Genomic DNA, 11,797 nt, shown 5'->3' on the forward strand with positions numbered 1-11,797 from the left:
AGATGTCAATGATCCTACCTTCTTGAACAATCCAGGCAAATCATGAGACATGAGTCCTTTCAGTCTTCATATAGTTGAATATGGTTAATTTGACTAATCAAAATGTCAGCAATTTATTATTAATCTTTACTTTCTTTCATATGAAGGCAATATTCAATTGCCATCCCTAATCCTGGTGGGCCCACCAACAAATCAGCTTGCTTGCTTATTTATCTATTTATTTATTTGCTTGTTTATTTATTTATTTATTGCTTGCTTATAGGTTTAATCATTTGGTCCTATCTTATGACTTTATATTTGTTTCATTCAAATGACTGTTTCTTCTCTTTCTGGCTTATAACTATCTTTATGTAAACTCTACAGCCATAAGGAACTCAGTCAGGGAGAACAGAATTTTCTCCTTTTCTCTTCTTCTCTTTCTCCTCCCCTTCCTCCTTCTTGAAGACAGAGTGTTACTATGGTAGCTCAGCTGGCCTTGAACTCATGGTAATCCATTTGCCTCAGCTCCATCCCCACAAGTGCTAAAATTACAGGCATGAGTCTCGTGTGTGTGTGTGTGTGTGTGTGTGTGTGTGTGTGTGTGTGTGTGTGTAATACTGGGAATGGCATTGTTGTGTTTCAAAATCATCTCAGAGCTCATATGTAAACCAAGCTGGTCTTGAACTCACGGAGATTCACTTGCCTTTGCCTTTCAAATACTGTGATTAAAGGTATGTGCCACGGCCAGCTGACACAGTTCTTAACTGGTGGATTCTTATAGCCACCGTTGATAAAATGGCTAAATTGCAGTGTGGGTGACTGGGATTTTTATCAAGAAAAGTCCACAACATTGCTTACTCTGCTCTTGTAACTGGAACCTGAGAAACAGTTGTTTACTGAAGGCAATATTTAGATGATACACACCATGAGAAAGGCCCACTTTAGAATTATCCAGCTCACGGTCCTATGCTTCAGTGTCTTTCCATTTTGATAAACTGACAGTGTAGAGCAGGGAGATTCCTTAAGTTAGCAGAATTTCTTACACTCAGTAGAAAGATGTGTATACAGCAGTCTCAAAGGCAAGCATTAGCACTTACTGGACACAGCAGCGAAACCCGTAGGCTGGTGGTAGCTATTTCACTGTCTGGATCTGCAGTTAATTTCTCTTTAACTGAAATACATTGAATAGAAAACAAGCAGAACAAGTTTATTAAAGACATTACCAATATAACATATTTAAAAAGGAGCTTAAAATCTAAAACCTAGAAAACTTGAAAATACCAACTCAATCATCTTCAGTCAGCAGCCTGGAAAGCCAAGAGCAGCTCCCCAGCTTCCGTCCACAGTGGTAAGCAAGGGAAGGAGTTTCACTTCGCAGTCTCACTGAGCCCCTGCAGAGCACTGGCCCAGAGCACAGCCCACAGGAGCAGCCCAACAGCCACCTGTGTGTTCCAGGGATGTAGCCCTTTCTAGGTATTACTCTAAGATACTAATGATTTCCTTTAAAATTATGATTAGCTTGTATTCTTTTCTTTTAAAGTAATAGAGCAATGATAATAAATTTTGAAAGGCCAGAAAATGAACAAAATATTTACTATAACCACATTAACTTTAACTTCAAATTATGAAAAGAAAAAGACCAACTATTTTCTTTACCATGTAACTAAATCCTGTCGTTTATCTGTAGACTCACTGTGCTGTCTTTAGCAAGTAAATATGCCTCTTTCAGCTTAATGTTATTCACGGTAAATCCAGAGGCCACATCAGATAATCTAGGTCTTTTCAGTTCAAACTTCCTATAATTTTCAAAAAAGGAGGCACTAATAACTTTTCTTGGCTATTCTTTTATAGTCTTCCAGCTTACTGTAAAATAGTCTTTATACTTCCTATGCATAGTCGCTTAAATAAGAACAGCCCCCACAGTTCATAAATTTGAATGCTTAGTCACCTGAGAGTGGCACTATTTGAGAAGGATCAGGAGGTGTGGCTTTCTTGGAGGATGTGTGTCACTGGGGGTGGGCTTTGAGTTTTCAAAAGCTCAAGCCAGGGCCAGTCTCTCTTGCTCTCTCTCTGCCTACAGATCAGGATGTAGCTCTTAGTTACTGCTCCGGTATGTGTCCTTCATTTTCCTCATCATGATGATAATGGACTAAAGCCTCTGAAACTGAAAGCACGGCCCCAAGTAAATGCTCCCTTTTATAAGAGTGGCCTTGTTCATGGTGTCTCTTCACAGCAATAGAACACCGACTATGACATAATGTGTAAACCTGAGGTAGCAGTAATCGCTGAAGATAGGAACCAACATAAAACACTGAGTCAAAAACTGCCCCCAGAGAAAATATTCCAACAATCTTAGAAACAGAAGCCTGAGGTGGGGTGGTTTTGAGCACAACCAACAACAGTTTCAGAGCTGCTCCACAATAATTATCATCACGTTGGTAACACAGTGAAGAAAACGGGAGTGAGGGAAGCACAAACTGGTGCTAGCTGCCATTAACAACACTGAGAAGCCAGCCCCTTTAGGAAGTATGTGATCATACACACAGTTTGGAATTTTTAGATGGCCCACATTTTGGACAATATCCTGAAGTGTTGTCTTTGATTACAGAATCTCAACCTAGAAGCACACCTGAGTTATACCTGGAGCACTGTAACTTATAACTGATCACTATATTAGACTGGGGAAGAGGGACAGGAGTGGGTGGTTTAAAAAGCTCCACACAGATTTCTGATGCCAGACTAAGAAGTTACTTGATAGACTGGAAATCCAAGGTTTTTAAAGTCTGTATATATTTCACAGGCTGACTTTCATATCCCCAAAGCCACAAAACCTCTGAATTTTAGTTTGGAATATAGAGCCATCAAGATACCATAACTAACTAATTCCAAATATAAATTAGGAAGTTATGTGTTTGCCACTGTTCACCCAATCCTTTCTTACAAAATAATAATTTTACTTAATTAGCAGGACAAAGTGGCTTTGTAATCCCAGGAGGATTGCTGAGTTGCAGGCTAGCCTGGTCTACACAGTGAATTCCAGGACAGTCTGGGCTACAGTATGAGACCCTGTCACAAAACAAAACGAAATTCCAATTAACAATAACAAAACTCAACTCCTTAGTGACAACACATAACTGCCATAGGAAATAAGAATGGAAACAAAATTCGAATGTGTTTCTGAGGGTATCTGGGAAGAGAATGGCATGGGAATTCATGAACTAGGTGAGAGAAGGGCTGTCCTCAGTGTGGGAGGGGCAATTCAATTAACTGTGTAGGGGGCTGTGAAGTGGGCAAGAAAGAACAGAAAACACTGGAATTCAGCCTCTGGGTCTCAATATTCACACAGCACCCAGGGCTCTCCAGTCATCAGCCCCATCTGGGAACTACATTATTGGCTTCTCTGAGCCGTTAGACTGGGGCTCAGCCATGCTGCCCTGCTTCTCCAGCTTGCAGATGGCACACCATGGGACATCTCAGCCTCCATAAACATGCAAGCCAATTCCTCTATTATTTTTTCTCACCAGTTTTTCTATTTTTATCCTCCAGGTTCTTACTTGCTCTAGAGAATCCTGAGTAAGGTACCTTCTACTCTGCATGCCTTTATCAAATGGCCCATCAGCATCCTCCTACACAGCAATGGGAGCATTAACTGTCTAATAAGCATAATGCAGCCACAGTGCATCAGCCTTCAAATCAAAACTCGGTGGTCAGTACTTTGGAAGGAAACAACAGGAGGTTGCACACGGTGGGCAGAGAGAGAACAGGTCCTTGAGCCAGTAAGGCAGAATTCTGACTTATCAAGTCACTTTAGTCACCTTTAAAATGTGGTAAATGAAAATAATAATTATCTCACATCATTGGGTTAAGTGAGTTTAATCCAATGAAAACTGTCTTAAACTAATATTATATTCAGTAAGAGCAAGCAATTGTTACTTAAAATAATTTGCACGCTCCCTCTCTGTTAGAGATATTTTTTTAAAAATTGTTTGTGGATTTCTATTACAACAAGCAAACAGAAAAATCACCTTTGCTATGACAGACTTGATCGTACTCTTATACATTTAAAAAAAAGTGGGGCAGAGCTGGGTGCAGTGGTGCATGCCCGGAATCCTAGCACTTGGGAAGGAAGAGGCAGGTGGATCTCTGTGAGTTCTAGGCTAGACTAATCTATAAAGTGAGTGCAGGACAGCTAAGGCTACACAGAGAAACCCTGACTTGAAACAAACAAACAAACAAAAAGAAACCAAGAAGTGAGGCAGCCTGGGCTCTCCATCAGCTGAGAGCTGCTCAGCTGCTCCAGGCTGAGCGTTCCAAACTATCCCACAACATCTTGAATATCTTTGCTCCAATGGGCTGCGAAGCAAGGCATGGTCAACCGGTAGACCATCTGCAGCTCCTGAAGAATGGTTTTATTGGAGTAGCAGAATAGGGGCTGGGTGAACAAGTGCTTGCAGCACCAGCATGTGTGAAATAGAAATCTCATTTATTACGCTACCATGGCAGACACTGATACAACCAGTCTCACAAAGGTAGTAGAATGCCTTCCAGAAGGCTGTTACAAGGAGTGACAGAGCTGAACCCATCTCCTCTTGCAGGGTATTTGTGTACACTGTGAGCCCCAAGATTGTGTTGTTTACTGAAAAAACCTGTTTCTAGTTGTGGTGTGACTCAGCCTGAGCACACACCTTTAATCTAAGTGCTTTCTATTTGAATTAAAAATAATCAATCATAGGTCAAGAGGCGGAACAAGTAACCCAGTTGACAAAAAGTGAACATAAGAAAAAAGTAGAGAGTAAGAGGAAGTCAGGAGGACAGATAGAGACACAACGGAAGTAGGAGGGAGGGACATTCAGTTTGAGGGTGTTTTGGGTGGGGGGAAGGCAGGAGGATACCCTTTTGGGATACTGGCTGAGGAAGGTCAGCTGGGTGCTTTCTCTGCCTCTCTGAGCTAGCAGGCTTCATCCCAGCATCTGGCTCCTGATTTTTTATTGGTAAAACTGAACATCTGCGATTTTGTTCTACAATCTCATGAGAAACAGACAGCTTTGTTAACAACTGAGCTATTTAGAACATGGGTAAAAGTCTGTGGTCCTCTCTAGACTGCAAAGAAAACTACTACCTTTACTACGTTCTTAACGTAAATGTTAGTAATAAAGCAGATCCTGCAGCCAGGGACGAAACCCAGAGCCTCGTGCCTGCTAAGTGAGCTGGTGCTCTCACTCGGAGCTGTATGCTCAGCCACACCCTAGGAAAGACACTTTCAAAGATCCCACTAGGGTCTTTCGAGGACTGGACCTCTAGATGAATCTGGGGAATGAGTAAGCAGTCACGCTGAGTCTTCTGCTCTGCCAACATCACGTCCTGTCCATCTAACCCAGGTCTTCTGCTGGGCTTCACATAGCGTTCAGCATCTATACCCTGCACACCTTTTATGCCATACGACTCTGGGGAATGCATAGCTGTCTCTATTTACACACCGTCCAGTTATGCATTAATAATAAAGACAATTCAGTTACATCTATTAATCACAAATTCTCCAAATCATGACTCATGGATTTGTTCTAGCAGTTTCTTTAACAAGTCCTCAGGACCTTTTTTCAGTGTAAATAATCTGCAAATAAAGATAATTATTTACGTAACCCTAATCTTTATCTCTCCTTTCCTTGTTGTGCTGGCTAGGACCTCCAGGGTAATGCTAGGCATCAATACTCTAACTTTATTCATAGTGTTAGAAGAGTCAAGGGTTTACCACTAACTATAATATTAACTGAAGTTTTTCTTTCTTTTTGGTAAATGCTTTGGAACACTGAGGCAGTTCCCTTCTTGTTCCATCAATATTTTAATGAGATTTTTTTTTTAAATCAGGAATAAATGTTAAATTTAGTCAACTGCTTCTGCCGCACCTATAGAGATAAATAAATTTTTCAGTTTCTCACAAAAACGAATTATAGATTAACTTTCTAATGTCCAATTAGGAACTTATAATAATCAAAATAATTGAAAAAAAAGTGGGAAGACTGTTTTCAAGGCTTGCTAAGAAACCAGAAATAGATCCACATACCTACCGCCAATCAGCTTTTGAGAAAAAAATCAAAGAAATTAAATGAGGAAAAAATACTCCTTTAAAGGAACATTGTTGAACAGCTGGTTACCAAGGAGGCAGGAAAAGCAAACCTCTGCACTCCACTTCAGAACTAACTTCAGGAACTGTGGGGAGTCCTCTGTGTTACTATGATCTGCAGTGGTAAGAGTACTTCATGAGTAAAGTTATAGTTAGCTATAACTTTATTGAATCGCCGTTTTTACTAGCTACCAGTGTTCATTATATGAGACTGTATTTAATAAACTGAAATAGAATTTAACTTTACATTCAGTGCCTTAGTTGTACGAGTGATACAGTAAGTGTTCAACAGCCGTGCTGCTGGTGACTGCCATACAACTGTGGAATTGTTTCAGACTGTTGCACCAGATGGTGCTGTTCTGGGGTCATAACTGTTTTGAGTTATCACCCTCATTAATATCAGATTATTTTAATTCAGTCTTTTAAAACTGTAAGGCCAAAAACAACTAAACATTCCATTATAAGCCAGAAAACAAAAGGCTTTGAAGCCTGATTTTCACTCTATAGTTCTTTACATCATTTAATACCAATCACCGAGTATAGAAGGACATGTCTATATTCTTAGCATGTGGGAAGCTGTCGCAGGAATATTACAAACCTGATGTCACAAACAAGAACAATAACCACAAAATGTGAGAGTTCACTATGTGTCAAGGTACTGCAAGAGGTAGTGAGACCTCCAAGAGAAAAAAGCCAATTGAAGGAGAAGACGCTCAGTGAGGTGCACACAAGATGATGGGAGTCAAGAGACCCTGGAGGTTCTGGGAACCAATGCATCCCTGGAGTGAGGCAGTAAAAGCAGCTAGAAGGCTTAAGGGATAGAGAACACTCCAGTACTGAACAAGAAGGGTTAGAGAAAATACAATGTATTTTTTGCAAAGGAAAGGGCCAAATCTGTGTCACACTAATGAAGCTGGAGACTTTATTCCATTAGTGTCAGGAGTTCAGGGATGAAGGAGTTCAAGGATGAAAATATCAGATGTGCATCAAAAAGTTAGGCTGCTACCAGGCAAAAGACAAGAAAAGCCAAGAAAGAAATCGTTTATTTAATACATCATTTAGGGCCAAGGTTCTAAATATAAAGATAAGATTTAAGGATTTAAATGAGGGCAATGACAAAAGACAAGACAGATTTGAGAAATGTTTAGGCTGTCAGTTGGCAAAACTAGAGAAGTTTTAAATTCTTGATTCTGATGAAGTAGAGAATGCTTAGCGGTCAGCTTATGCAATCTGAAGCTGGAGGCGAGACCTGCATGAAGATTTGGGGGTTAGTACTAGTTTATGCAGTAACAGTGGTTGTGAAAGGTAGGAGAAGCATGGAATTCCAGTACTCCCTCCCACTCCAGGGTCTCACTGCATAGCCCTCCCCAGCAGGCTTCCTAACTCACAGTCTACCTCGGCTTCCCCCTGCTGGGATTAAAGACCACTATGCCCAGCATTCGGAGGCTTCTGAAGGAAGGTGGTTGAGGACAGGAGAGAGAGGAGACAATTTCAAGGAGAGATATACTGGAATCAAACGCAGCAGAGCATCCAAGGTAGAAATGCTTTAGACAGAGCAGCGAGAAGACCACTGTGGTCATTGCCTAAGCACATTCAGGGGAACCATGGGGCTCAAACACTATGTGAGTGGCAGAGGAGGAACACAGAGCAATGCACACTGCTTTTTCTGAGAGCAATAGGACAAACAAGAAACAGAGGTTGTTTTGTGTTTGTTTGAGACAATGTCTCACTGTCTAGACCTGGCTGGCCTGGAACTCATAGAGTTCCACCTATCTACCTAAGTGCTGGGATTAAAGGCGTGTGCTGCCACAGCCATCAAGAAGCAGGGTTTTAAGGTCTGAGAAAGTCTTAATAGGAAAGTTGTCAGATAATACCTGAGGAGACAAGTGGGACTATAAACGTAAGTGAAAGACAGCTCAGGGAATGCTGTTTCTGAGCAGTGCAGCTTCCTGTGCACTCACAGCTCAACACCACAGTCTGAGAGGGCAGGCAGCTCCTTCACAGACTCACTTCTAAATAACCATTTCCACTTCAGAGACTATGAAGCACTGACATGGCATGCAGTGCTTAAGATCACAGTCCAGGGAGATAGTCACTGGGTTAAGGTACCTGCTGCACAAATCTGACCTGAGGTCAGCCCTTGCACATATGCAAAGGCAGAAGGAGAGAACAGACTCCAAAGTTGTCCTCTGACTTCCACCCCCAACACACTAACACACATACACACTCATACTCTTCTCTCTCACACACACAATAAAAATAAACTTTTTTTTTTTTTTAAGCAAAAGGTTCCTATTTGGCTCCAGGCATCAGACTTGCCCCACCTTGCTTATCCTCCAGCTGATGATCAGATCACTCATTCCTGTGTGTTAGAATCCTTTTTATAGCACACTTTTAATCCCAGCACTCAGAAGGCAGAGGCAGGCAGAGCTTTCTGAAGTCAAGGCCAGCCAGGTCTACAGATGGAGTTCCAAAATACCCAAAGCTACCTACACAGAGAAACCCTATCTTGAAAACCCAAAACAACCAAATCAAACCAAACAAATAAAATAAATAATAATAATCATCATCATATCATCATCCTTTTATCTCTACAGCACCTATGAATTTGTACACCCCCCCCCCCCCCCCAGATTCTTCTCATCTTTTTCTATACTCTAGTTTCTCTGACCTTTTCCCTAGGCATATTTCCTTCCTCTCCTGGGGCTTAACAACATTTCCTCTTCTCCCACCCCCCAACACTGTCCTCTGCATCCCAGAAGTGAGGACGAGGACCCCCAGTGGTGTCTCTTCAGAGTTCCATCTTCCTTCTTCAAGGCACAAATCACAACTATAACTCATTCATGACTTAGGCCTGTCTTTCCCACCAAACTGTAAACTTTTGGGAGATACAGGGAAGGTGTGGTATTGTGTAATGCTGTGCTTCTATTCCTAGAACACAGCAGATGCTTCATTTAATTTCTTGAATGAAACAGAACTCAATTTTCTCTTGCCATTTTGGTTGTAAGCCTAGCCTTTTTACCAGTTAAAACATCTCTCCAGCCCACAAAATGCATTTCTCAATGAAAAGTCTGAATTCTAAATACCATCAAACTTATCTGAGTATTACTGTGCATGGACTAACAAAACTGGCAGCAGACCTTCCTTACAAGGTTAGGAACAATTTACAATCAACATAATTGTACAAGTTCTTGCTTAAAAAATTTCTGAGAACCGACATTTTTGCCTAACTTAAAACAGTATTTTAATGACGTAATTTTTAGGAAAAGCTATTTCTTTGCAGGTAACAGAGGTAAACACCTTTAGTCAGTGGCTGTGCATGTATGTATGTATGGACGCTTTTTTTTCGAGGCAGGGTTTCTCTGCGTAGATCAGGCTGGCCTTGAACTTAAAGAGATCTGCCTGCCCCTGCCTCCTGAGTGCTTGCGTCAAAGGCGTGTACCATCATACCTGCAATATATTTAATACCGGTAGAATCCAATTAATGCTTCATTCATTCACCTGGCTAACAAGAAAGAGAAAATGGGGGCTGGAGAGATGGCTCAGATGTTAAGAGGACTGGCTGCTCTTTCAGGGGTCCTGAGTTCAATTCCCAGCAACCACGTGGTGGCTCCCATCTATAATGAGATGTGGTGTCCTCTTCTGGCATGCAGGTAGAACATTGTATACATAATAAACAAACAAACAATCTTTAAAAAAAAAAAAAAGATAAAATGGAACTGCCGTAACACTTTCACTCAGACTAGCAGGATGCAAGAATGCAAAGTAACTAGTTTTGCATTTAGGCAGTCTTGCTGCTTAACAGTAGCTGGATGGGTTCCTAGAAACTCCAACTCCAGGCACTCCTGACATGACTTTCAGGGGTGCTCTAGCTAGAGGTGCAGAGAATCAAGAGCCTATACAAACAGCCTACATTGTTGTTAAATCCAGAAGCTTTACCTGGTATTTCTCTTTTCCACCACAGCTTACCACATAATATCATGTTTTCTGACTAGTTGAGATCTAATAACGCAAGGCAAGAATAAAGACTGTCAGTCAGGGATAACTTCAGTTGGGCTGTGAAAAGCGAAGAATGCCTCTCTTGCATATTCCTTCCAGTAGATGTCTATTCCTTCTTCTCTTTTCAGGCTCCTCACTTACTTCCTTTCTCATGCTGCTTCCATTCTCTGAGATCCACAATGGTGCTTTCATTTTAGCTCTCCTGCCTCAGCCCACTGAGTAGCTGCAGATTTGGATCTGGACCACCATGCGTTTTCAAAAGGATCCTTTTAGTGCAGGGAAAAAACACTCCAGGGAACTACCGCTGGTGTTCTGCTTATCAGAGGTAGTGGGGCCTGCTAGTCTACAGCTGTTCTGCTACAGAACAGGGTGGAAAACGGATAGGAGCTGTGCTGCAGAGGAGCTTTGAGGAAGCTGGCTTTTAGCATCATAGTTCTTCCCACCGAACATTAATGACAAATCTGAGAATGGGCTGCTATTATTAATCCATTTTAAGAGCTTCAAGTGCAAGGTGTGGTGGTTCAATCTGTAATCCCAGAGCTGATGCAGGAGGATCACAGCAAGTTTGAAACCAGCCTAAGCTAGAATCAAGGCTAGTCCCTGAGTATAATAGGCTGCTTCCTAAGTACCAGAACCCACACCTCTAAGCTCTCCTACAAAGAGCCACACCCCACTGAAGAGAATCAAAGAAAAACTTAGACCACCGCTTTAGAACAGACATTGATGTGAAAAACTTGAAGCCAGGAAGTTCATTTGCAGACCTTACTTACATTTCAATTTTAATAAAGATGAAACACCCAAGGGGGAGCTGTGTGAGTTACAAACCTATCATTACAGACAAGGATAAGACACCAAGGGATGAAGAAGTGTGTTCAACATAACACATTTATTTCTGCTAACCCAACGACTTCTTCTACTTTAGGAAAGCAATGGGACAGCCATCATTTAATTCTGTGTATTTCTCCTGGATTTAAGACATTCTTAAAAATCAAAATGAAGTTCTTGGAATTCACACTAAGATTTCCTTTCCATCTTCTAAAGTTCCTTAAATATTGGTTGTTTGAAGTTGTAATAAATACTGTGTCTAAGAAGTAACTTTACAAAATAAATATTAAGATCTGTAACAGATCACCAAATATAGTTCATGGCAAAGACATTAAAACTACTCTTAGGTTTTAATTACAAGCTCACAATACTAAGTTCTTGGAGTTTTTAATTCTCTACAATAGGCTCTGGTAAAAAACAAAACAAAACAAACAAACAAACAAACAAAAAACTCCCATTAAAACCTGAGTTGAGGGGGGGAAAAAACTACTACTCTACCCTTAACAAGATAGCTTAGCTGCATATATGAAGTAAGTTTATCATACGTACTTAAAGCTCTAGAATGATCCGGATTCCTTATTCCCTTTGCTCGTAACCTCTGAAGAAGAACTGTTGAGGACAACTGTTTTACAAGATATACTGCCATGGAATAGGTCTGGAAAAAAAAAAGATGTAGAAAACCAATCACATATTTAAGTAAACAGCACATCTATTTAATCCACAGTGACAGGGAAAGAGAACTAACACTTCTCACGGCACCTACTGTGCCAAGCAAGTATTTTGGTGAAACTGATTAGACTGATAGGCTGTTGAGTGGCTATAAACCTGTGTGTGTGTGTGTGTGTGTGTGTGTGTGTGTGTGTGTGTGTGTGT

At 41.0% G+C, this 11,797-nt stretch overlaps 1 protein-coding gene across 2 annotated transcripts in view; it reads right to left on the reverse strand.

Moving 5' to 3' along the window:
- The window catches only part of Pias1 (protein inhibitor of activated STAT 1), a 109,400-nt gene that overhangs the window by 21,312 nt on the left and 76,291 nt on the right, over window positions 1–11,797 (reverse strand). For both annotated transcript variants that reach the window (XM_055597072.1, XM_055597079.1), the window contains exons 7-8: window positions 11,474–11,579; window positions 1,077–1,150 (exon numbers count right to left, since the gene is read on the reverse strand). In XM_055597072.1, the coding sequence (XP_055453047.1) occupies window positions 1,077–1,150; window positions 11,474–11,579 (180 nt within the window). The remainder of the gene's footprint in view (window positions 1–1,076; window positions 1,151–11,473; window positions 11,580–11,797) is intronic.

The sequence above is a fragment of the Psammomys obesus genome, unplaced genomic scaffold (genome assembly GCF_907164565.1).
Source record: "Psammomys obesus unplaced genomic scaffold, mPsaObe1.curated_primary_1811, whole genome shotgun sequence".
NCBI classification, from domain to species: Eukaryota; Metazoa; Chordata; class Mammalia; order Rodentia; family Muridae; genus Psammomys; species Psammomys obesus.